Source organism: Emys orbicularis, chromosome 2 (genome assembly GCF_028017835.1).
Source record: "Emys orbicularis isolate rEmyOrb1 chromosome 2, rEmyOrb1.hap1, whole genome shotgun sequence".
Classification (NCBI taxonomy): domain Eukaryota; kingdom Metazoa; phylum Chordata; order Testudines; family Emydidae; genus Emys; species Emys orbicularis.
Window position 1 is genome coordinate 12055758 of NC_088684.1, and position 26005 is coordinate 12081762.

At 47.3% G+C, this 26005-nt stretch overlaps 1 protein-coding gene across 1 annotated transcript in view; it reads left to right on the plus strand.

Annotated features, from left to right (window-relative positions):
• The window catches only part of COL22A1 (collagen type XXII alpha 1 chain), a 271823-nt gene that overhangs the window by 147123 nt on the left and 98695 nt on the right, over positions 1-26005 (plus strand). The window contains exons 18-22 of the mRNA XM_065397620.1: positions 306-314; positions 3056-3091; positions 5426-5455; positions 6952-7005; positions 7992-8045. Coding sequence (XP_065253692.1) covers positions 306-314; positions 3056-3091; positions 5426-5455; positions 6952-7005; positions 7992-8045 — 183 coding nt within the window. The remainder of the gene's footprint in view (positions 1-305; positions 315-3055; positions 3092-5425; positions 5456-6951; positions 7006-7991; positions 8046-26005) is intronic.

Sequence of the window (26005 nt, forward strand, 5' to 3'; positions counted from 1 at the left end):
GTATATTTGGGGCAGCATGAATGACGAGGCATTGTCTGCGATGAATACAGTAAAAGCTGTGTTATCCAGCACTTTACCAGCTGAAAAGCTCTAGAAACTGGCATTTTGGGGTGTTCGATCTGGGCAGCGCTCGCCTCGGGCGGCTCCCCGCAAGTGGCAACATGTCCCTCCTGCTCCTAGGCAGAGGAACGGCCACAGGAGCTCCGTGCCCTGCCCCTGCCCCGCCCCGAGCGCTGGCTCTGCAGCACCTGCGGTGGAGGCAACGTGCAGAGCCGCCTGGCCACACCTCTGCCTAGGAGCAGCAGGGACATGTCGTCACTTGCGGGGAGCTGCCCAAGATGAGTGTCGCCCACATCCACCACCCCGAAACCCCTCCTGTGTCCCAACCCCCTGCACCGAGTCCCCTCCCGCCCTGAGACCCCTCCTGCACCCAAACTCCCTCCCTCCATTGGTAAGTATAACTCTTGATTAATGCTATCAAAATTTTGAATTTGTCCCCAAAAGAAACGTTATCTATTAAAGAAATGTTAGGGAAGATCTCCCAAAGCCTCATAGGGAACGATTGTTCATATAGCTTATGTACAATATGCAGTTTTCCTTGGGCATGCCCTCCTTCGTTCTGATTATGGCCTGCATAGTTTTGCTTTCTGAAACAATGCCAAACACTTGTTTGATGGGATAATCTTGCGGTTGACAACTCCGTCAACAACAAATCATCCAAGCAGTTTAACAAGTGCTGCCGAAAATCACGCTGTTGTCAGCTCATCTGTAGATCATTTCTGTCCTGCCTTCCTGAGATTCCTCCCTGTGTTAATTGGAATAATTAACACCTTTTCTCTTGACATCCACGGGATGCAGCAGGCATTTGATCCAAAAGTCTATAGGAACTGGCTCAAAAAGATGAATGCATCACTACCTTTGCTCCTTCTCTGTTGCTCTGCTAGAGGAAAATTCAGACTGTCGGTGAAGATGTCCTGCTAAGCACAGTGGTCTTCCATTCCTGTTTCCCCCCCCCCCCCCTGGAAGGACAATCCCTCATTCCTTGTGCTAGTGTTTCCTATGACTTTACATTGTGGTACCAATTTCTTAAGAGGGAAAATAATTGCTCATGAGAGGTTTTGAACTCACAGCCTTAGAGACTGCAGGCTTTCAGCCACACAGCCGGTGAGGCACAGATAACACCAATACAAGCTTCCTCACGCTGCCCTACCAATGGGTCAGATTCTGAGCAGCCTCCTACCTTTTGGAGTCACTTACAGCTTGTGCAGGACGGGTATAAAATGACACCAGTTTGCACATTTTGCACAGATGTAAATGACTTCACAAGGGAGTGGAGAACCCAGTCCAGTGTGCCTACACCCTGAGCTGGGAGTTACATTCATGGTAGCGGTGAATACGATGCAGGGGCAAGTATACTTCCCAGATAACAAGGCGATGCAGTGCATGTATTTCTATTTCTGTATTGTGGACCAGATGCTTCCCTTACTTACACTTGTATAAATCAGGCCATTGAATCAGTGCTGTTACCAACGTGAAATGGGTCTGAATCAAGCCCTTTCTAGCTCTTTCAACACCGGATTTAAACCACTTGGAAAAGAAACTAGAAAGCCTACAATGGAGCAGAGTTTAGCTGAGAAAACAATGGGAAAATCGAGCTCAGTAAAGCGGAAGAGCCATCCAGGCAGTTAGAACGTGTTAGTAGGTCGCTTTCTGACTCAGTCTGTATACTGGAAGACACTTGAAAAAAATGACAAGCAAATGTGAGCTCCCCCTCCGCCCCGTCTTGATAATTATTCCCTGCTCTCAGATGTTTTTAGTGGAAAGTTTTACCTTGTCATTTAAAAACTAGTTATTAGACTTTCCAGGGCAGCCTTGTGACTCCCTGCTTTCAGTCTGTCATGTTTTTGTTGTTTCCTACCTAGTCCTGTGGCATTCAAAAGAAAAAGGGCCTTTTTTTTTTTTACCCACAAAGCAGCTAAATGATACTCTGATGAGTATCCAAGAATGCAGATACCAGAATCAAACCACTGTTTCCCATTATGTTTCCACTATAATTCCAAAGATACAGGGTGGGTTTTCCAAAAGCACCTAAGGGTGTTGCATGCTTTTCTCCTGCTGATTTTTAATTGGAGGTGGGCATCTATCTCCCTTGGCATTTTGGAAAATCCCAGCTATGCTGTAGAGTCTTCATAAAGACATATACAAAATGAATGGAGTACCTCTGAAGCAGGAAGTGTGTAAAAGACATCATAGGTCTACCAGGGAGTGAAGGGAGCAATTAATGAACATAAGGACACTGCAGAGAAGCTAAATGGTATTTTTGCATCAGCTTGGTCCTGAATGGGTGTTGGGGTGACATCTCCCCAAGGCCTGCTCTTATAAAGTCATAAATATGAGGCACTATCAGAGACAGAGGTTTTGGCGCAAACTGATAAATTAGACGGCAGCTAGTCACCAGGACGGGGTGGGATCATCGAAGAGTCCTGAAAAAACGTACCGCGTGAGTCTGTTCTGTAAAATGACTGTGTGAAAATGCCATTGTTGGCTTCCATGTTTGACTCTGCAAAGATCTGTGTCAAGTGTGCTTCTTTAACAAGAAAAATGTGTGTATATATATATATATATTTTCTAAATTCCAGCTCTTCTGACTCTGCTTCGGATGTGAGAGTCAAGCTGGGTTCTTTCCGTCTGGCATATGAACACCAGTAATAAGGGTTCTGCAGGCCAAGTTAGGGCTTATGGACCCAGCTCACCACTGCATTACTCCAGGTTTATGTCAGTATAACTGCACTGAAAGAAATAGTGTTACACTGGGGTAAAAGTGGAGTGGTAAATTCACAGTGGTGAACCAGGGCCTTCATGACACCTGTACAAAATGGGGAAGCTTTGAATATACAGTCCAAATCAATGCAACCTCAAATCTGTCTGGGAAGGTTCATGGGCACAGGCTGAGCATGAAGCGGACAGACCATAAGGGCAAGAGGCTGCTGTTGAAAAGAAGTTTGGGGGCTTATTTCTATTTCATTGCTTGTCTGTGTTTTCCCTTTCCACGCAGGGTGAAGCGGGGCTTCCCGGATTACCAGGCTCTGCAGTAAGAAGCTGCTTTAGCATTAACATGAGCGATGAACTATAATGGCTGAGAAACAAAAGTGAGGAAGGCAGGGGTGGGCTGCGAGGATTTTGTAAACTTAGGGATGGATTTTGTGTGGGATTTTCAAATGATCAGGAAGCTTAAGCCAGTGAAGATTCCTGAGAGCAGGAGTTTGTGGCTTCTAGGATCCCAGTAAGGAGATTAACTGCATTATGAAGAGGCAGGATTTGAGGAGACCATAAAGGAGAGAAGTGAAATACCCAGGAGTCAGGGAGGCCTGGCAGTAATACACAATTTTCAGAGGAATGGCCAAGATAGCGTCTAATGGAGTTGGTCTTTTAGGGAAGAAGATGGGCCTGGGAGATTAGAAGGCAGACGACAGTTCAGGGTCAAGTGGAACAGCTCAGTCTCTGACATCGGGGGCCCAGTGTGAGATTTGAGAGAGGAGCTGGAGAAGGCAGACTTGGGATGGGCGCTGCTCTTCTTACCATGTAGCAAGGGATCCGCTGTGTGAAAGAAGTCACGGTGGAGGTAGGAGCTGAAGACTGCAAGGAAAGGGTAGCTGCAGTGAAGAGGATAGAGGTTTTGATTTTCCTCTCACACCAAATTTACACCCATGAAACTCCAGTGACTTCAATGGAGTCATTTTTCATTTGCTCTGGTGTCACTGATGGGGGAATCTGGGTTTAATATTGGCCATATAGAGGTGTCATCTACAGTTGAATTCAGCAAAGAGATTGCCACAGGGGACATCGCAGAGAAGAGAAAGGGTCAAGGACTGAGCTCTGCCAGGACCCCATAGCCAAGAGGTCTAGTGACTGGAGACTATCCATTGCCAATCGCACAAAAGAGGAGCAATTAAATAAGTAGAATCAGAGCATAGGGGAGTGAGATGCACAGGACTCCTGATGGCATGGGCTAGGATTAGAAAGAAGTCATGGTCAGCAATAGCAATATGGCCCTGTGACGAGGAAGGACTGGGAGCTAGAGACAGGCAAGAGAAGACCAACGAGCCTAATACATAGAGGTAATAGGCAACTGCATTACTGTGAAAGGAGTGGAAGCCAGACTGAAAGCTTTGAAGAAGACTGTTTGGGTAAGAGGTTGGGAACTAACCCAAGACTTCGATGAGACATATTCGAGAAATGGCAGTAGCTGTGGAGGCAGAGTGAGAGGTGTGTGAGGAAGGAATTTTTGAGCATTAATATGTGGGGCTGTAGACCTACGGGGATTAGCAGTGGAGAGTGAATGGTTTCTTGTCCTGAAGCAGAAAAGTATGCAAGGCAGGAGGAAAACAGGGTGAAAAGACAAAGAACTGTCATTGACAATTTCACAGGGATGTATTTATTTATTTAAAATTATGCAAATCTCAAAAGGAGCCTAGGCCAATGAGGCCATGTAAAGACACTTGCAGCGTACATGCACGTGGACACCCAAAGGTCTCTAGGTTCTTTGTGCAACATTCCATCCAATAGCATCATGTTGTTACAGCAGAAGCCTAACCTCGCTGTTGGAGACTGTAGATAAAGCCAGACATAGTTGACCAAATTCAGAGATGAGGGGTAATGGAGGAGCTGGAGGAAGGTGTCTGAAAATGTGAGGACCACTTGAACTTACACCTTCTTCCAGTCTTCAGCATGTAGGTTACACCAACTTAAACTTCCTTGAACGTGGATGGAATGGGTGTAAATGGCTCTATGGGAGTCTGACAGAGTGAAAGGGAGCCTGCTTTAGCATAAGGGAATCTAAGGCCCCTATCATACAAACATGCACATGGTTAATTTGAATCGTGGTGGTAAGTCTCCCAGTGACTTCAGTGGGACAACTTGTGTGCTTCAAGTTAAGCACATGATTATGTGTGTTCAGGATCGGGGCCTAAGTTAATATAAAGGAATCTAACTTACACGCCATCCTTGAATTTGGCCCATTGTTTATATAGTACCCCTGGTGTTTATGGTGCTTTACAGGTAGAAAATAAGACAAGATCCAAGGAGCTTACAATCTCATTTATTAAGATAACACGAGTATTATTGTTCTTGGTACTGCATAGCAACTCAAAGATGCTAACCACGGCATAGAGAACCAAGAGATCAAGGTCATTGCCAGGACAAGCTATCTACATAGACAGCACAGCATAGTTCAAGGATGTGTGAGGAAGGGAGGCTGTGCTGAATCAGAGTTAAAGTAAGCAGTGAAGGTTAGCAGGCATCATGGGGGAGGGGACAACTAGTGCGGTTAGAAGTACAAAATAGAGAACTACTGTGTGCCTGAAGCTTTCTAGATGTGTCTTCCTCCTGTGCGCTCTGTTGTACATCTCTGGCATCTTAATTTCAGGTACAAACGGAAGGTCTGAAAGGAGAGCAAGTAAGAACCGTTCAATATCTCTATTGTACTAAATGTAAGAAGTAATAAGAGTCTTTTTTTTTTTTTTGTTTAAACACTTGAAGGGACACTGTCAGGTAACTCAGCTGCCCAGATCCGTTTTTGTTTTCAAAGCAGGTTGCAAAGTCTAATATGACTAGAAATATTTTCATGATATGGAAAAAAAATCTTATTTGCCAATGCCTGAGAACCAGCAAGTGAAGCTGGCCAGACTACGCTCATGACGCCAGCTGAGTCTAAGGCTATGTCTTCACTACCCGCCGATCCGGCGGGTAGCAATCGGTCTATCGGGGATCGACTTACCGCGTCTAGTGAAGACGCGGTAAGTCGATCCCTGATCGCTCTGCCGTCGACTCCGGAAATCCACCTCGGCAAGAGGCGGCAGCGGAGTCGGCGGCAGCGCGGCAGCGGTCGACTTTCCCGCGTCCTCACCGCCAGGTAAGCCGACCTAAAATACGCAACTTCAGCTACGGTATTCACGTAGCTGAAGTTGCGTATCTTAGGTCGGACCCCCGCTGTAGTGTAGACCTAGCCTAACAGAGACCATAAACAGGGCAAATGGTGAAGAGTCAGTTACTCTGTAAAACTTCTTTCTGGTTTTTATACAATAAAAGGTGTGAATAGGGATTTTAAACGTGGTTTGATTTTTATCTGGATAGTGTCACTGAACATGGACACACAGACACTGACAGGAAGCCATTTGTTTGTGCCTCTTATTGCAATTTGCTTTTTAAATATGTATTTTATACTCTAAGGGCCCAATTCACGGCTGCGCTATTGCAAAGGGGCCACACAAGGCCCAGAAGAATACCCCTGGTGCAGGAGGCCCTCTATGAGAGCTGACTCTGACACAACCCCCCACTCCCTTCCAAGAGCCCTATTGCATGGAGTGTTCTGGAGGGACTGGGGATGTGGTCAGGATGGTCCTGTGGTGTAAACGTTCCCCCATTGCCTTGGGCAGCTCAGCACAGGTTAGAGAAGCCCTAACTGACACTAGGGGCTGAACCAGCCCCAGAATTGAGGGAAATACCAACTGGGCTCTGCACTGGCTCATGAATGAACTGGGGCCTAAGAGAAAAACTCTCCTGGAGGCAGAGGGTCAGTAAGGCCCTGTGCCCCAATTCACCCCCCATGCAGAGGGCCAGCACAAACTCCATGCACCACTTACAGCCCACTTATACCTTCAATATAGGACTCAAGTGGAAATTATGGTACGTACATAAGCTTTGTGCTGGCCTTTTGCGTAGGGGTTAACTGGGGCACAGGGCCTTTGCATTGCAACTCCTGTTAGGAAGGAAGGGAGGCTCAAATTGTGCATATGACCCTTGTGCCCTGAGTGAATTTCACACCCCACGCATACAGAAGGCCTGCTCAAAGAGACGTGGCAAATGTATCAGCAGCTGCCCTTGGAGTCATTATCTCAAAGAGGAAATCAGTTACTTGAACACTGACGTTGGGTTCTTTATTTATTTTCATAGGGGGCCCCAGGCCCACGAGGACCACAAGGCCCACCTGGAGTTCCAGGGGCACCGGTAAGTAGTTTCTTTTACTGTAATATTGGTTCATATAGGCCGAAATTCACTCTAGCACAGGGGACCCACCCAAAACCCTATGTGCTACTCAGGCCTTGTATGAAGAGCTTAAGTGGTGTACGCATCCTTAGATCTTCTGCATTGGCAAGAGGAATTCACCCTTTGTGGAGGAACCACTCAAAGCCATGTACCACTTAATCCCTGAGGGTGGTGCATAGGACTTGGGCTGGCCTTCTGCACGGGGTGAGCTTCACCCATGGGGCCCCATCTTGCAAGGTGCTGACTGCTCTCAACACCTGTTGATTTCCTGGGAAGCTGTTGGCATTCAGCACCTCTCGGGATGGTTTTCAAACAGGAACCTTGTGTTAACTCCTAGACAACAATGTCATGAACCTCAGATTAAGTTTGCTACAGAAGGGAGCGAAATCGCCAGAAAAACCTCCAGGCCGAGAACATTACAAATGATTAATATATATATATATATATATATATTGGGAAGGGCAGGGGGAGTATTTTCCAATAAAATTCCATTTGGCTTAACTGTAGCCTCTTTTCCTTAGCTATATCTTATGATCTAGTTCTAGAAGCCAGCTCTTATCACACACTGATTGTTACTTCATTTTCACACAGTCTGTTTGTTCCCACTCCGGAAGCTGCAAACTGTCCTGTCTTGCTGTGACTATTGTATCATGCTTTGGAAAGTTGTCGACATTAGGAAGATGTATTGCTAAGTAAGCGAGGCAAAGCTGATTTAAAATATATACCCAAGTATGATTATGGGCTCCCCTTATTTAATCAGCACTTTGACTCACCTTCTCTATGCTGTTCTATCGTCCTAAGCGTTCACGAGATAACGTGCTTATCAGATAAAAGGCATCCGGATACCGATGCTTCGCAGCAATAGCGCAGAACTGAGTGAAATTGCCTGCACTCGTCAGTGTTTTGTCTTAGTAGTACATTCTCTGTAAACGGTTTCTCTTTGAAAGGGTCCAGCCGGTTTGGAAGGCAAGGCCGGAGTTCCTGGTTTACAAGGTCAAAGGGTGAGTGGATGTTTTTATTTCATAACTGTCTCAGATGTTCAGCAGGGTGGCTACTTTGTTTTGATAGAGCCTGGACACCTGCTCTAGTTTACACGGGCTTTGTGCTGAGTTAGCTATTTCAATGAAGGGTGTAATTTCCCTATCAGTGTGGATGCAGTTATATCAGTATAAAGGTGTCACGTTAGATTGCGATTCCTACAGAGGACAGCTCGCTTACTTACCAGATCAGCGGTCGGGGTCACCAATGTGATTAGATGTTGGCGGGGTGTGTGTTCATTCAGTGTGCTGCCCCAGCTCTGCGCAGATATCGGAGATAGCAGACCTCAATTAAACAGCCCAATAAATCCACAGACTCGGTTTGTAGCGAAGGCTCCCGGCCAGGTTTCTTGTCGACGAAGCGCGGCAATAGCACCTGGGCAGGACTTTACGAGGCTACTAAAACATGCATGCTTGTGACAATGGACACGGCTGAGTCAGTGGCGGGACTTTCCACTGCTCCCTAGGCTGGCCAAAGACACTCCCTCTGAGATACATCTTTATACCCCGATACAAGCAAGTTAGTACTGCCACTGACATAGTTAGTTACTGCCCCCCCGACGTGGCTAGTTATCACCCATCATCTTGTACATGTTGGTTCTGTCAAAATATCTCTATTACGTACTGTCATCCTGAGCTTATCTTTCAGGAGGGCTCAGCGTGTTCCTGTTATCCTTGGGGAATGTTTCTGTACCATCCTTGATATCGGGATGTTCAGATACCACTTGATATCGGGATGTGTTTGTGTGAGCACTTTGTGACTAGCACTTAGGAATGTGTATTTCTGCAATATCAGCCCTGCTCTTGCCACATTCTATGAGCAGGTCCTGCCCCATACCAGGCCTCTGATACAAGGACTTATGTCTCAGGCTCTCTTCCGTCTACAACCGGTATAGCTTATTTCCCAATAGCTATAGAGATAGAAGGCTCCTCTATACCAGTAAAACTTCGCCGACGCTGGGGGCGTGCCAATTAATCTGCATTGGTCTAGTTAAAAGGTACAATTTTAGTACCCTGCAGTAGACAAGGTCTGAGACACAGTGCTGTTAAAGACTGTCCAGAATGTGCAAATAACACCCCAGATTTTGGGGAAAGAAGGAGGGTTGACATAATATTACAAATTTCCAAGATACTTGCCCTTTGTTGGCTCATGCATATGGCTGATCATTATTTTCAGGTTGCCAGTGACCTAAGCTGCAGTTACAAAACAAATTTGCATTTTTTTGTTCTCATGCATCCATCCTTCTCTCACGCACCCGCTCGCTTTGTGTCTGCGTCTACCGCCCTCACTCACTCTGAGTGCTGCTAACTCCCACCCCTAGTGCCTTTGGACTCAATGCAAGTACTCAGTGGGAGAAAGAGTGGGAGAATCAGATCCTCAATGATCTACAACAACCCAGTAATAACTGTGTTCACATTGAGAACTCAACACTCTGAAAATCTGAGTGGGTTTATCTAACAGCGAGGGACTGTTAGAATTGCACAGCCTTTCTGCACTAGCTTGTGGAGTGGGACCAACATGCAAAGGAGAAGATCCCATGAAGGGGGCAAGGCAGAGGACATGCTGGGGGCTCCAAGGGGCGTTCAGAATGGTCACTTCCCCAAGTGGAACAGCTCTCCACTGCCCTCAAAGGTGCCATTCAGTCCAACAGGCACAGAATGGTGGAGGAACCTTGAGTTGACCTACAGAACAAAAAACGGTAACCACATATTTGCCACCATAGGCCGGGTAGGGCATGAGAGCAAAGGCAGTGAGGGAGTGGCTGCAGAAAGGTGGATTTCTGGCACATAGCAGTGTGCCGGAAATAACCATATGCATTTGCACTCCAGATAATTTAATATATGTCCAGAGTTCACAGTGGTCAAAATAACTCAGACTTTATTTCTCACCAGCATGTGCCTTTTGAAGGGATGCTGTTGGGTCAAAGATAGCCAATGCAGGGAGGTTTTGTAATAACAAGCTTTCCGAAAACTGAGGCCAATAGAAATGTATCCAGGAATTTAATAGTCCAGTGGAAACTTTAGGATCAAATAGATATTCCCATGCAGGGTTTGTGACTTTGTTTGGAAGTGACATAGGAGCACACGTCACATTGAATATTCAGACCTATTGCTCTTCTAAACAAACCTGGTGTTTAGTTGTGTACATTGACTTCCATGGGAGGATCTAGGTACACGGGTGTGTGTGTGTGTGTGTGTGTGTGTGTGTGTGTGTGTGTGTGTGTGTGTGTGTGTGTGTGTGTGTGTGTGTGTGTGTGTGTGTGTGTGTGTGTAACATCAGAACTTTCAAGAATGGAATCCAGGCTTGATCCCATTGATTTCAACAAAATAGTGCCCCTGATTAGAGTGTAGAGAGAGCTACACCTATGTATGTAAATCGAATCTTCCAAGAAATGTCATCAACACAGAAGTCATTTTGGTGGAGTAATGCTAAATTAATCAAATCTGCTTTGGATAGTTAGTCCCCTGTGTTTAAGGCTTTATTTCCTGTTGGTCTACGTTAAAATAAAATGCTCACAAAGTGCTAGCTCATCATTTCCCAGAGGCTTCACAAAGTGTTTAGTGAGATTCCTCTTGGGGTAGTGTTCTCTTCACGATTGCGGTGACCCAGAGCCCTGGCTTGAATTATTTACGCACTGTTTAAACGTGACATCGGAGCGGCTGTGGTTGATCATATCACACGGAAACTTTGAACTCACCTCCCCTTGTTTTAGCCCAGTGATGTGAGGAGCGTCTTTTCAGACAGCAGAGTCCAAGGCTGGAAGTGAAGTACACTTTGCAGATGGTCACTGCAGTCTCTGTGCTGCTGCTGTACTGTTTGATTAGCCAACCTTGCACTGCAGTGGTCTCCAACCTTTTTACGCCCAAGATCACTTTTTGAATCTAAGGGTAGGTCTATACTTACCTCCGGGTCCGGCGGTAAGCAATCGATCTTCTGGGATCGATCCCGGAAGTGCTCGCCGTCGACGCCGGTACTCCAGCTCGGCGAGAGGAGTACGTGGCATCGACGGGGGAGCCTGCCTGCCGCATCTGGACCCGCGGTAAGTTCAAACTAAGGTACTTCGGCTTCAGCTACATTATTAACGTAGCTGAAGTTGCGTACCTTAGTTCGAAGTGGGGGGTTAGTGTGGACCAGGCCTAAGGGCAACTCAGGATCTACCCCGCCCCTTCCTCGAGGCCACACCCCTTCCCCAAAGCCCTGCCCCGCTAACTCCATCCCCCTCTCTCTCCGTCGCTCGCTGTCCACCACCCTCACTCGCTTTCACCAGGCTGGGGCAGGGGTTGGGGTTCGGGAGGGGGTGAGGGGTGCAAGCTCTAGAAGGGAGTTTGGGTGCAGGAGGGGGCTCTGGGCTGGGGCACAGTATTGGGGTGTAGGAGGGAGAGCAGGGTGCGGGCTCTGGGAGGGAGCTTGGGTGTAGGATGGGGATCCGGGCTTGGGCAGAGTGTTGGGGTGCAGGAGGGGGTTTGGGGTGCTGGCTCTGGGAGGGGGGTCAGGCCTGGGGCAAGGGGTTGGGGTGCGGGAGGGGGCATGGGGTTCCGGCTCTGGGAGGGGGCTCAGGGCTGGGGGTTGGTGTGCAGAAGGGGGTATGGGGTGCTGGCTCTGGAAGGGGGCTCATGGTGGGGCTTGGCGTGCAGGAGGCGGTCCATGGTGCAGAAGTGGGTATGGGGTGCTGGCTCTGGAAGGGGGCTCAGGGCTGGGGGTTGGGGTGCAGAAGGGTGTATGGGGTGCTGGCTCTGGAAGGGGGCTCAGGGTGGGGCTTGGCGTGCAGGAGGGAGCTCGGGGTGCTGGCTCTGGGAGGGGTCCTCAGGGTGGGGCTTGGGGTGCAGGAGGCGGTCCGTGGTGCAGAAGGGGGTATGGGGTGCTGGCTCTGGAAGGGGGCTCAGGGCTGGGGGTCGGGGTGCAGAAGGGGGTATGGGGTGCTGGCTCTGGAAGGGGGCTCAGGGTGGGGCTTGGCATGCAGGGGGGGTCGGGGTGCAGAAGGGGGTATGGGGTGCTGGCTCTGGGAGGGGGCTCAGGGTGGTGCTTAGCGTGCAGGAGGGGGTTCGGGGTGCAGAAGGGGGTACGGGGTGCTGGCTCTGGGAGGGGGCTCAGGGTGGGGCTTGGCATGCAGGAGGGGGGGTCGGGGTGCAGAAGGGGGTATGGGGTGCTGGCTCTGGGAGGGGGCTCAGGGTGGGGCTTAGCGTGCAGGAGGGGGTTCGAGGTGCAGAAGGGGGTACGGGGTGCTGGCTCTGGGAGGGGGCTCAGGGTGGGGCTTGGCATGCAGGAGGGGGGGTTGGGGTGCAGAAGGGGGTATGGGGTGCTGGCTCTGGGAGGGGGCTCAGGCTGGGGCTTGGCATGCAGGAGAGGGGGTCGGGGTGCAGAAGGGGGTATGGGGTGCTGGCTCTGGGAGGGGGCTCAGGGTGGGGCTTGGCATGTAGGAGGGGGGGTCGGGGTGCAGAAGGGGGTATGGGGTGCTGGCTCTGGAAGGGGGCTCAGGGCTGGGGGTCGGGGTGCAGAAGGGGGTATGGGGTGCTGGCTCTGGGAGGGGGCTCAGGCTGGGGCTTGGCATGCAGGAGAGGGGGTCGGGGTGCAGAAGGGGGTATGGGGTGCTGGCTCTGGGAGGGGGCTCAGGGTGGGGCTTGGCGTGCAGGGGGGGTCGGGGTGCAGAAGGGGGTATGGGGTGCTGGCTCTGGGAGGGGGCTCAGGGTGGGGCTTGGCATGCAGGAGGGGGGGTCGGGGTGCAGAAGGGGGTATGAGGTGCTGGCTCTGGAAGGGGGCTCAGGGTGGGGCTTGGCATGCAGGAGGGGGGGTCGGGGTGCAGAAGGGGGTATGAGGTGCTGGCTCTGGAAGGGGGCTCAGGGTGGGGCTTGGCATGCAGGAGGGGGGGTCGGGGTGCAGAAGGGGGTATGGGGTGCTGGCTCTGGGAGGGGGCTCAGGGCTGGGGGTTGGGGTGCAGAAGGGGGTATGGGGTGCTGGCTCTGGGAGGGGGCTCAGGGTGGGGCTTGGCGTGCAGAAGGGGATTCGGGGTGCAGAAGGGGGTATGGGGTGCTGGCTCTGGGAGGGGGCTCAGGGTGGGGCTTCAGGTGCAGCCTCCCGCTGGGCAGCACTTACTCCAGTGGCTCCTGGTCAGCGGCGCGCGCAGCAAGGCTAAGGCAGGCTCCCTGCCTACTCTGCCCCGAACCGCTCCCGGAATGGGCCAGTGCGCCCCTGCCACCCCTGGGGTGGGGAGGGTAGGGGGCACGTGGCTCCGCGTGTTGCCCCTCTCTGCAAGCACCACCCCCGTAGCTCTCCTGGCCAATGGGAGCTGCAGGGGCGGTGCTTGCAGGCAGGAGCAGCGCGCGCAGAGGGAGATTCCTGCCCCCGCCCACACCAGGGGCCACGGGGCTGCAGTGGCCGCTTCCGGAAGCAGTGTGGGGGTGGGGTAGCCATAGGCAGCCACACTGCGCTGCCGCCAGAGATCGCAATCGACTGGGAGAGCCTCTAGGATCGACCAGTCGATCGCGATTGGCCGGTTGGTGACCACTGCTTGCACTGCAATCATAGTGAGTTAGTGATGCATTCATACATGAGGACAGCACTGGAGGTTCATTTTGCCTAGACATCTGTCACCGGAGTCAGCAGCAAAGCTGTTTAAAGAACTCACATTAAAGCTACCTATGATCTAAGAAAAAAGATACAGGGGAGAGAACATCTCTCTGCAGCAGGCTTTGCTGCACGCCTTCCGCTGAATAACGTGTCACAGAATCGAACGACAAGCTTGACTGAAGAGTCGTCCCATGGAAATGATAGCACATACGCTGGAACAGGTTAATTCCTTAATGGAAAAGGGCCCTTGCTTTAGCTCTCATTTCCTCCGGTGCTTAGAAAACAGAACCTCCGTTATCTCTTTAGCAACTAACTGTCTTGTGCTTTGTTGATGAGACAAGATGTTCCACGTTGTCCCAGATTTTAAAGCCTGCCTGGAAACACTGCTTCTCTAATCCGATTAATAGACAGTATCCGTTGAGTAAAAGACCATGATCTGTCAGGGTTTGTGGTGCAACATAAAATGCTTAGGCTAATGACCAATTCAGGAGAGCTGTCATTGAACGCATACTGTGTTTGAATGTTTCCCTAGCTGCTTTGTTGTGCCTAGCTATGAAACATTTTAGGGGAGGGAGTTTGGTCAGTCACTAAGACACTTAGCTGAATAGAATTTTTTAATTGAAAAAATTGCCAGCTTAGTAGTAATGTGGATACGAGAACGAATGGATATAAACTGGCCGTGGGGAAGTTTAGGCTTGAAATTAGACGAAGGTTTCTAACCGTCAGAGGGGTAAAATTTTGGAACAGCCTTCCGAGGGAAACGGTGGGGGCAAAGGACCTCTCTGGCTTCAAGATTAGGCTTGATAAGTTTATGGAGGGAATGGTTTGATGGGATAATGTGATTTTAGTCAAATAGGCATTAACGGGCCATCGCGGGTAAAATGAGGGTCCGGCTGTAGAATCTTGCCTGTATGCTCGGGGTTCTGCTGATCGCCATATTTGGGGTCGGGAAGGAATTTTCCTCCAGGGTAGATTGGCAGAGGCCCTGGAGGTTTTTCGCCTTCCTCCGCAGCATAGGGCAGGGGTCGCAGGCTGGAAGATTCTGTTGTGGGTGAGTCAGCTTTTGTGGCCTGCATCATGCGGGAGGTCAGACTAGATGACCATATTGGTCCCTTCTGACCTTAAAGTCTATGAGTCTATGAGTCTATGAGAGCGTGTGACTATCTGAGGTGTGCAGAACCCTGAACATGGGGGTCTGTAGTGACATCCAGCAGACGTGGAAGCTGTAGTAGACTAGCAGAGGCCACTGTCACACCGCCACTGTGATCCACAAGGGGTTTGAGCTACTTCTAAGCTAGCAGCCAGACCTGTAGTGGCACAAGTTCTCCTCCCTTCTGCCTATGCACACAAACAAGCTGGCTCCGTAGAAGCAGTGTGATCTGCTGAATAGGACACTGGAGTGGGAATCAGGACAACCGGGTCCTATTCCTAGCTCTGCCACTGTGGTGTGACCTTGGGCAAGTCACTTTACCTCTGTGTGCCTCGGCTTCACCTCCTACCTTTTGTCTGTCTTGTCTATTTAGATGGTAAGCTCTTGGGAGCAGGGATGATTAGGGGGCTGGGACACATGACTTATGAGGAGAGGCTGAGGGAACCGGGCTTATTTAGTCTGTAGAAGAGAAGAGTGAGGGGGGATTTGATAGCAGCCTTCAACTACCTGAAGGGGGGTTCCAAAGAGGATGGAGCTAGGCTGTTCTCAGTGGTGGCAGATGACAGAACAAGGAGCAATGGTCTCAAGTTACAGTGGGGGAGGTCTAGGTTGGATATTAGGAAAAACTATTTCACTAGGACAGTGGTGAAGCACTGGAATGAGTTACCTAGAGAGGTGGTGGAATCTCCATCTGTAGAGGTTTTTAAGGCCCAGCTTGACAAAGCCCTGGCTGGGATGATTTAGTTGGTGTTGGTCCTGCTTTGAGCAGGGGGTTGGACTAGATGGCCTCCTGAGGTCCTTTCCAACCCTGATATTCTATGATTCTATGACATGGTGTCATATATTTCATAGGGACTGGGAATAAAAAGGAGCTAGAAAGAGCTGCAGATCTGAGGTTGCTGCTCTTATTGATATAGCAGAACGAGTAGTTTAGTATACCTCCTTCCACTGGTTATAGGTCTGATTAAAAGTTATGGACCATTAGTTACACAGACATCATTTGCCTTGTTATAGAGAAGAGAGGACCTTGATTGTAATTTCTTAACATAGGGTTTGATGCTGCAAATCTTTACACGAGGGAGTTAGGATTACTCACATGAGGAAGGGTTTGCAGTAATGCATCCCTAGATTATGAGGTACGGGAGGCAGACATAGTGTCTTCCATTTGTCTGTAGAGCAAACATGAACTACAGATCAATGAACAAGCTCCCCGCCAGAAACAGGTATTTCAGACTTGTTCAGTTAACACCAGTGATCCCCAAACAGTGAGCCTGTTTAAGGACTAATAGTTTTTCTGTCATTCACCTTCATGAATGTTGCCTCTTAAATCCTGAAGTTGGAGAACCTTGGCTTTTCAAAGCAGGGTGGTTTGCTTTGGCTTAACTTACATCATAGTAAGGACCAGCATGGAGCCAGGGGATGAGCACCAGGGCCCTTTACTGGGCATCTATTCAGGGATTTCACTAACCTTGTTGCCCAGTAGTGAGGCCTTAGCAGCCCCACAGTGGAGCTGGCGAGAGTATTAGCTAATCTGGCAGATCAGCATTTACAAGGACTTGTCTGACAACCGTCTTTAGTCACAGGTAGTGAAGGATCTTTTAATGGTATATGGAAATTGCACAGGATTTCCTCCCATATCTGCTGAAATACTAATCTAAAGCCTCTCATCAGTGAATGCTTTGATCTACTCTTGGGGCTAGTAAATAATAATTGAAACCTAGACCAAGCAACACTGTTGTGTTTGATTCATCAGCCAGGAATTTCCGACTATCTCTGTGTTACAGGCAGTCAAGGTCTAGGTTTCTACACTGACATCCTCATAACCAGACTGCACAGTGGGAACAGTGAAAGTTTTCCATTCTCATCTGTCCCTCATCTTTGAACTGTAGATCTCATGGCAATTGCCCTAGAATACATGCATTTATGAGAGTTTGAATTTACTTTAGTTTTTTTTTTTTATTTGGGTTGTGGAATTTAATATGAGAGAAACCGTTTGGAAAGATAAAAGCCTTCTTCCCTTTGCCCATTGCTGGAGCTCCATCTTGAAGGTGCTGAAATATTTGGATAAGTTAGAAATAGGACAGGTCTGTCCTTGCTAGATATCCCAGACTCAGAAAGTGCAGACAGTCTGGATGCACTTCAGAAAAGCATGCAGACCTTCGGGTAATCAGACCTTAGCACATAAGGTTTTGAGGATTATTTATCAGTATCTGGAATCCAAGGGTCAAATTCTCTTCTCACAGAGATCAATGTAACTCCACTTACCTCATTGAAATTGCAATAGGAAACCAAGAGGTGAATTTAATTAACCTTGAGACGGTAAATCCCATTTAGAAATGAGAGGACAGCTTCCGACATGCATGTTCAGTGTAATCTACTATATTTTAGTTCAGTTTTTCAACCTCACATTCTCAAGACTTTGTCAGGGCCAATGGAAAAGAATGGAGCAATTAAGCGTAAATCATAAACAACAAGGAAATAGTTTTGTTTCTTTAGAATGGTACTTTTTAAACTAATGTCTGGGTCCATGAGTGGGGTTCCTAGACACTACGGAATACAATATTACTAATAAGAATACAGTGAGGTCTCCCAGTGTCTGCATTGGAGTGTCTGTGGCAAATATGAATTTAAAGAAAGCATGAGGTAATATGATCACTGAATTGAAGGCACTCTAGAGAAGGAAGAGGCTAAGCTTTCATGGGATCTGGCAATTATCACAGACAGAATGGTGCAGGCAAGCAGGCCAGACGTAGTTCTTGTAGAAAGGAAGACAAATAAGATCATTTGGGTTGATATTGCCATACTAGCAGTCAGAAATATAAAAAAGAAGCAAGAAGAGAAGATGGCAAAGTATGAAGAGGTCAGCCACAAGGTGGATCGATTATGGAAAACTAGAATAAAGAATATCCCAACGATTATTGCAGCACTTGGAGCAATCCCGAAGGGTGTTAATGAGCAGCTCAAGAATATATTAGAACAGGGGACTCAAACTTCATTGTACTGCAACCCCCTTCCAACAACAAATATTACTACATGACCCAAGCGGGGGGACCAAAGCCTCAGCCCACCCGAGCCCCGCTGCCCTGGGTAGGGAGGGGGACAAAGACAAAGCACAAGTCCCACCACCCCGTGCAGGTGGGCCAAAGCTGAAGCCCAAGGACTTCAGCCCCAGGCAGGAGGCCTGTAACCTGAACCCCGTCACCCCGGGCTGAAGCCCTCAGGCCCCAGCAAGTCTAATGCCTCAATTAAAATGGAGTCCTGACCCACTTTGGTGTCCCGACCCACAGTTTGAGAACCACTGCATAGGATATCATGATCAGCGACTTCCAGAAGACAGTGCTCTTAGACACTGTGAGAATGTAAAGGAAAGTCAAAGGAGAGCAAGTGCATTTGAGCACCTGAAATCCAGGAATACTGTCAAGAGTTTAACTAAGCTCCTGACTACCCAAACCTATGGAACAGGTTCGTGATCAGGATTTATTGATGACTCATGGGGATACATTTTAGACAGTAACTTTCCCCTTTTTATGCATAATGATCTTGTTTGTTGTGAAGGCTTTTTGTTTAACAGCAAAATATCCCCACTACTACTGCTGCTAATAATGTCATTATTTTCCTTGCTCATGTTGCTTCATGCAGAAGATAACCTATCAGAAGAGCCATACACACAAAGTTGGTGAATTCCTTGTCTGAATAGAGATTATTGATAAGAATGTTACTACAGAATTATTTTGCTATAAATTGCGAAGCTCGGGATTGGATTGTGTCATGTTTCAGGCATGTAACATGTTCTTATGGATTCTATGTGACATCCTCTGTAACCTTAATTTAGCTGTCTTGTTCCAATGGGCTTTACACATGCCCACCTCTGTTGGATCTTCATCTCGGAAGTCACAGCAACATGAAGAGTTCTGTATACCCTCTGTGGTTCTTTACAAATGGATTGTGATGCTGTGAGTTGTAGTAGGTCTAATATAAAACAATAACTATTGTTAGAAAGTTGGTCTTTTATTGGACCACCTTCTGTTGGTGAGAGAGACAAGCTTTCGAGCTACATAGAGCTCTTCTTCAGGTCTCAGAACCTTCCTCAGGCTTGAAGAAGAGCTCTGTGTAAACTCAAAAGCGTGTCTCTCTCACCAACAGAAGTTGGTCTAAAAAAAGATATTCCCTCACCCACCTTGTCTCTCTAATATCCTGGGACTGACTACAGCAACACTGCATACAATAATTGTCATTTAATAGTTACATTACAGTATAGCCCACAGACCCCAATGGGAATCAGGGCCCGTTGAGCTAGGAGCATATTCTGAACACAACAAAGAGCTGCTGAAGTTTAGAGTTGTGTTCTAGCTAGCATGCCTGGAGGTTGGAAACCTGATCTGGGACATGATACGCTGCACACCTTGCTTTTGTTGTGTTGTAACATACCATTGCCCAGAGGTACCCTGAGTTGTGAGGGCCAATCCCCTGAGTGTTGAGAGGAAGAGAAAGCAGCAGGAAGGAACTGTGTATACACTATGGGTGGACTTCTCTAATGGCAGCTCTTCCCTGGTGATTTTGCTTCAGACTATAGTAATGCTGTTTCTGTTGAACCCTAACTTTCAGTATCAGGTTTAGTGCATTAGACTTCCTCCAGCACAGCTGGTAAAAGCAAGCTTGGATTTCCACCCAGACCATTGAGCTAATCCAATAATTAACACGATGTTCATCCACATGTTGAACTGACATGGGTCAGATGAGTCTCTCAGGCTTTAACCCTTAGAATGCTGAGGACAGCTGTATTCTCAGCTCAGTATTCTAAATGGGGGTGGGGGGGCTGGAACCAGACTCTCCTTTCCCTTCCCCTTATCGGTTCTTCCCTTTTGCACCAGAGGAGAATCTTCACAACTCCCTAATGCCCACCTTGTCCCCATTCCTCCCTGATCATAGCTTAAAATGGGTGGACTGCATCAGTTGACTACCCATTTCTCTGAACAGTCCTCCTGATGTGAATCACCTCCACCCGGCTGGTTTCAGCTGGAGGGAGTAATCTGTAACTAGCAGCAGAGAGAGATGGGTCTTGTCAGGAAAGCAGACCATGGGAGCAAGGGGGTTTGAACAACAACTTAGGGTCAGGCGGCAGCACATTTGGAAAGACCCAATCCCAAGCTGTTGTGCTTCCCAGTGGCCAGAAACCCTCATTCGTCTCTGTCCCAGAGTCCCCGTCAGCGGCTCCACAAACTGGCGGATCCCCACTGTATTGTATGTTACACTCAGATCAGTCCGCTGTTTTAAACTGGAGCATTTTATTAAAAGTTTTGTCAGAATCAAACAAAAGCCCCACTTCTGGAGCGTCTCCTAGAAGCACCAGACTCTATTTTGACTTTACCCTGCTCCCCTGAGCTATATCCCGTTCCAAACCTTAAAAGTACAGGCCATAGGAAAATATAGCAATGGCATTCCATCCAGTTCTTTGCCCAAAAAATAGTCCACATTTCTGGTACCATATATATCTTAATATATGAGTGCTACATATATCCCCGGGGCCAAACCCGTCTCTGGTTTAAGACAATGGCTACTCTAAAAGTGAATCTGGCTATCTGGAATTAACCAGGTGTCCCAAGGCTTAAGCTTTGTTGTACGATGAGTTGGAAAATAGCCTTGTGCTGCGATATCTGTTAGAATTCTCCCCCCACTAATCCATAGCCCCAAATTCCCCCATGCTTCCCTAATCCTCTTTCCTTACTTGACTACCTTGTGCTCTGTGTGGGCGCGTGGACCATGCAAATGACAGTCTCCCTCCTTGCCAAGGCAAGTGAAACAAACAGCACAGGAATAGAAATGTAGGCAAATGAACAAAAAGAGCAATAATGTGATTGAGCATCTAGATTAAATCAAGAGCAAAACTGTAATTGCCAGCAAGGTAAATATATTCATTCTCAATAAAACACATATTTTTAACTGTGCCATTATTTCAAGTTGCTGATCAAGGCAAATAACATACCCTCTTACGTAGTCAAAGGATACACGCTGATATACACTTAGCTGAGTCTTGCTCTGAACAGAGCATAATTGGTGGTTATGTCTTCTGTATTAATAGGCGATGTGACATTTCGCTGAGCTTTCCTCTCATAGGTATAATTTCTCCTGGTGAGTGTCTTCATTGCTTTCCCGCCTGGCTGTTACATTGCAGAGCAGCTCTGTTGTTGTTTGATTTTGACTAAACTGTGAATGGCCAAACCTTTCCCCCGCAATGAGGGAAACTGGTCTCCCTGCCTTTCTGCCTCTATAATTATATGTTGCTTTAAGGGAGGTCTCATTTTGAAAGGCACAGAGTACATGAGGGAAGGACAGGCTCCTTTCGCACCACTGGTAGCAGCCACAAATTAGCCTACCCTATCATCTGTATGGATATAGAACATCTCCTATATATTTATAATTGCAAGGCAAGCATCTACTTATTCCCCACCCACGCCCTGAGCCAGGCTTGGGGAGGAGTGGAGCTGTAGCACTTCAATGGAGGCTTCCTGAGTCATTTTGTCTGCAGAGGAGTGGGTTCCTAGGCAGCATGCTCAGCAGTCTTTAAAGCTCTCAAATCCATCTCTCTGCAATAACAGGAGTACTTGTGGCACCTTAGAGACTAACAAATTTATTAGAGCATAAGCTTTCGTGGGCTACAACCCACTTCTTCGGATGCATATAGAGTGAAACATATATTGAGGAGATATATATACACACATACAGAGAGCATGAACAGGTGGGAGTTGTCTTACCAAGTCTGAGAGGCCAATTAAGTAAGAGAGGAGGGGGAAAAAAAAAAAAAAAAAAAAAAACTTTTGAAGTGATAATCTCTGCAGAAGACCAACACAAGGTCTATGCAACCCTAGAGCCTTATCTGAGGGTTTAAGTGAGACTTAAGTGGGGCACTGGGTTTGTGCTGGCCCAAAGCGCAGTGGTGAATTTCACCTATAGGCGATATCTATACTGCAGCTGGGTGGGGGTAATTCCCAGATTGGGTAGGTATACACATAGACTCTTAGTCTTTAAAACCAGAAGGCACCATCATGATCATCTAGTCTGACTTCCTGCACATTGCAGGCCACGGAACCTTGCCCACTCACTCTTGTAATAGACCCCTAACCTCTGGCTGAGTTACTTACTCCTCGGGGAATTCTGTGCCAAAAAATTAAAAATTCTGCACAAAAAAATAAAACTTTTGCACACAATATTTTAAAATTCTGCATATTTTCTTTGTCAAAATAACACAATGTAACCATGCCCGTTTCAATTATTTTGGTAATTTATTTCAAAATACCTGTCAGCAAGTATGTTTGTAACAATACAGACAACAAAAGATTCAGGAAATGTTTTTGACAAATTAATAGCCAAATTAATACAGAACTTTGAGTAATAATTCATTTAAACTACAATACAGAACTATATTCCCACACCCCTCAGAAGCAGTGCAAAGGCGTAGTAGGGGAGTCAGGAGTAAGAGAGAAGCTGAGGGAGAGGGAAGTAATTGCTGTGAGGGGGCCTGGGAGTGAACCTGGAGGATTGTTGGGTGTGGGTGGGAGAAGTATGAAACAGGTTTTTTTGGGGTGGGAGAAGATTTTATGTAGTTGGGGAGCCTTCCCCATGCAGACCCTGACTGCCCCTAGTCTCTCCCATTCAGTCAGGCACATCTGCCCCTGTCCCAATGTGTCCCTGCATCCACATGTGCACCTGAACTCCCACTCAGCCAACCCTCCTACCCCGATGTGTCCCCGCAACCCCACTCAGCCACTCCTCCTCCCCACGGTCCCCATGTGGCCCTGCATCCCCACTCCCATTCAGCCCTCAGCTCAATGCTATCATCCCTCTAGCTCCTGTGCCCCTGCCCCAGTCTGTCCCCCCCACTAGCCCTTCTAAACCCCAGTCTGTGACCCCGCCAGCAGCCCCATGTGCCCTGCTCTGCCTGACTCCCCCATATCCTGTGTCTCTTCACCTGGCCCCACAGACAGGGCACTGGTTAGGAAGGCAGCCACTGCCCCCTGTCTCTCTCTGTGGCTGGCTCCTCCAGCACAGAGCCGGCTGCCCTCTCTTCTGGCACCACAGCAGCCCTAGGTGGGGGAAAGGTATAATTGCAGCACCTCCATGGCAGAATCTGTTTTCTGCAGGGGAAAAAAAATCTGTGGGAGACATGAATTCTGGGTATGCACAGTAGCATAGAATTCCCCCAGGAGTAAAATCACTGGCGTCCTCTAATCATGATTTAAAAACTTCAAGTTACAGAGAATACACCATTTACACTAGTTTAAACCTGCAAGTGACCCATATCTCATGCTGCAGAGTAAGGTGAAAGACCTCCAGGGTCTCTGCCACTCTGCCCTGAAGGAAAATTCCTTCCTAACTCCAAATATGGCGGTCAGTTGGATCTTGCCAAAATGCTCAGGATCCAACAGCCAGACACCTGGGAAAGAGTTCTCTGTAGTAACTCAGAGCCTTCCCCATCTTGTGTCCCATTACCCACCATTGGGGATAATTGCCCCCTATCAGTCACAGATTGGCTACATGCCATTATAGGCAGTCTCATACCATCCCTTCCGTAAACTTATCAAGCTCAGTCTTGAAGCCAGTTAGGTTTTTTGCCCCCACTGCTCCCTTTGGAAGGCTGTTCCAGAACTTCACTCCTCTGATGGTTAGAAATCTTTGTCTAATTTCAAGCCTAAACTTGTTGATGGCCAGTTTATAGCCATTTGTTCTTGTGTCCACATTGGCACTTAACTTAAATAACTCCTCTCCCTCCCTGCTGTTTATCCCTCTGATGTATTGATAGAAAGCAGCCAGATCACCCCTCAGCATTCGTTTGGTTAGGCTAAACAAGCCAAGCTTCTTGAGTCTCCTCTCAGAAAGTAGGTTCTCCATTCCTCAGATCATCCTAAGAGCCCTTCTCTGCACCTGTTCCAGTTTGAATTCAGCTTTGTTAAACATGGGACACCAGAATTGCACACAGTATTCTGGATGAGGTCTTATCAGTGCCTTGTGTAATGGTAATAACGCTTCCTTTTCTCTACTGGAAATACCTCGCCTGATGCATCCTAGGATTGAATTAGCCTTTTTCACAATCTCATTGCATTGGTGGCTCATAGTCATCCTATGATCAACCAATACACCCAGATCTTTCTCTTCCTTTGTTGCGTCTAACTGATTTAAGTCCCCGGTTTAGAGCAAAAGTTCTTGTTATTAGTCCCTAAGTGCATGACCTTGCACTTGGCACTATTAAATTTCATCCCATTTCTATTACTCCAGTTTTCAAAGTTATCCAGATCCTCTTGTATGATATTCTGGTCCTTGTCGGTGTTGGCAGTACCACTCAACTTTGTACCATCTGCAAATTTTATTAGCACACTCCCACTTTTTGTGCCAAGGTCATTAATGAAAATGTTAGGTAAGATTGGTCCCAACACCGATCCCTGAGGAACGCCACTAAAAATGTCCCTTCAGCCTGACAGTTCACCTTTCAGTATGACTCATTGTAGTCTCCCCTTTAACCAGTTCCTTATCCACTTTTCAACTCTCATATTAATCCCCATCTTCTCCAATATAACTAATATTTTCCCATGTGGGACTGTATCAAATGCCTTACTAAAATCCAGGTAGATTAGATCTGCATTTCCTTTGTCTAAAAAATCAGTTATCTTCTCAAAGAAAGATCAGGTTGGACTGGCATGATCTACCTTTTGGAAAATCATGTTGTATTTTATCTCAATTACCAGTTACCTCTATGTCCTTAAACACTTTCTCTTTCACAGTTTTTTCCAAGACCTTACATACAGTTGAAGACAACCTAATGAGCCTTTAGTTTCCTGCATCACTTCTTTCCCCTTTCTTAGAAATAGGTACTCTATTGGCAATTCTCTAGTCATAGGGTAAAACCCGTGAGTTTATGGATTCATTAAAAGATCTTGCTATTGGGCTTGCAATTTCATGTGCCAGTTCCTTTAACATCCTTGGATGGAGATTATCTGGGCCCCCTGATTTGGTTCCATTCAGCTGTTTGAGTTTGACTTCCATCTTGGATGTGGTAATTTCTACTTTCATATTCTCATTTCCATCAGCCACCCTGCCAATGCCTCTAAGGTCTTCATTGCCCTTATTAAAAACTGAGGCAAAGTATTCATTTAGGTATTGGATCATGCCATCAGTGCTTAGCAGTCCCACATCTTTCCTTGTTTTCTTTTTATTTATATGGCTATAGAGCCTTTTACTATTAGTTTTAATTTCCTTTGCAAGGCCCAACTCTGCTTGGCTTTTTGCAGTTCTCACCTTTCCCCTACACTTTCTGATGTCCAAGAGGTAGCTTTCATTGCTGATCTATCCCATCTTCCACTCCTTGTCGGCTTTCTGCTTTCTCTTAATAACCTGTTTGAGATGCTTGCTCATCCAGCTTGGTCTGCAACCATTCCCTATGAGTTTTTCCCCTTTGCTTGGGATGCAGGCTTCAGGTAGTTTTTGCAACTTTAACTTAAAGTAATTCCAACTCTTCTCCACATTCAGTTTCTTGAGTTCTTCAGTCTAGTCCACTTCCCTAACTAATTCCCTAATTTTGTTTTAAGTTTGCCCCTTTGAAATCAACGACCCTAGTTGCAGACCTGTTTTTGTTTATTGTTCTATTTAGTTTAAACTGAATTAACTCACAATCACTTGAACCAAGGTTGTCCCGTACAACCAGTTCTATGAGGTCCTCACTACTCACCAATACCAAATCTAAAATGTCATCCCCTCTTGTTGGTTTGGTGAAGAAATCTGTCAGCTACCACATCCAGGGAAATCTGGGCCCTACCATTATTAGTACTACTTGTCCTCCAATCTATATCTGGGAAATTAAACTCTGCCATAATCACACAATTCCCAGTAATGTTTATTTCATTAAAAACAGACTAGCTTTGATTGAGCTAGTGTGTCAAAAATAGCAGTGTGGCTATGGTGACACAGGTAGTGGCTTGGGCTAGCCACCAAAGTGGACCTAGTATCTCAGATGGGATTGCATTCCGGAAGCTAGACTCAGCCATAATGATCTAGCCCAATTAAAACATAACGGGCCAGATGGATGGTAAAGGCAGGGGAATATCCAAATTACATCAAGAGCTGGACCAAAGGTGTTAAGTCCACATTTTTTAATGTGGGCTAATATTCATAGGAAATTGAGGTTGAGCAGTTTGTTTGGCTAAAGTATCCCTATTGTGT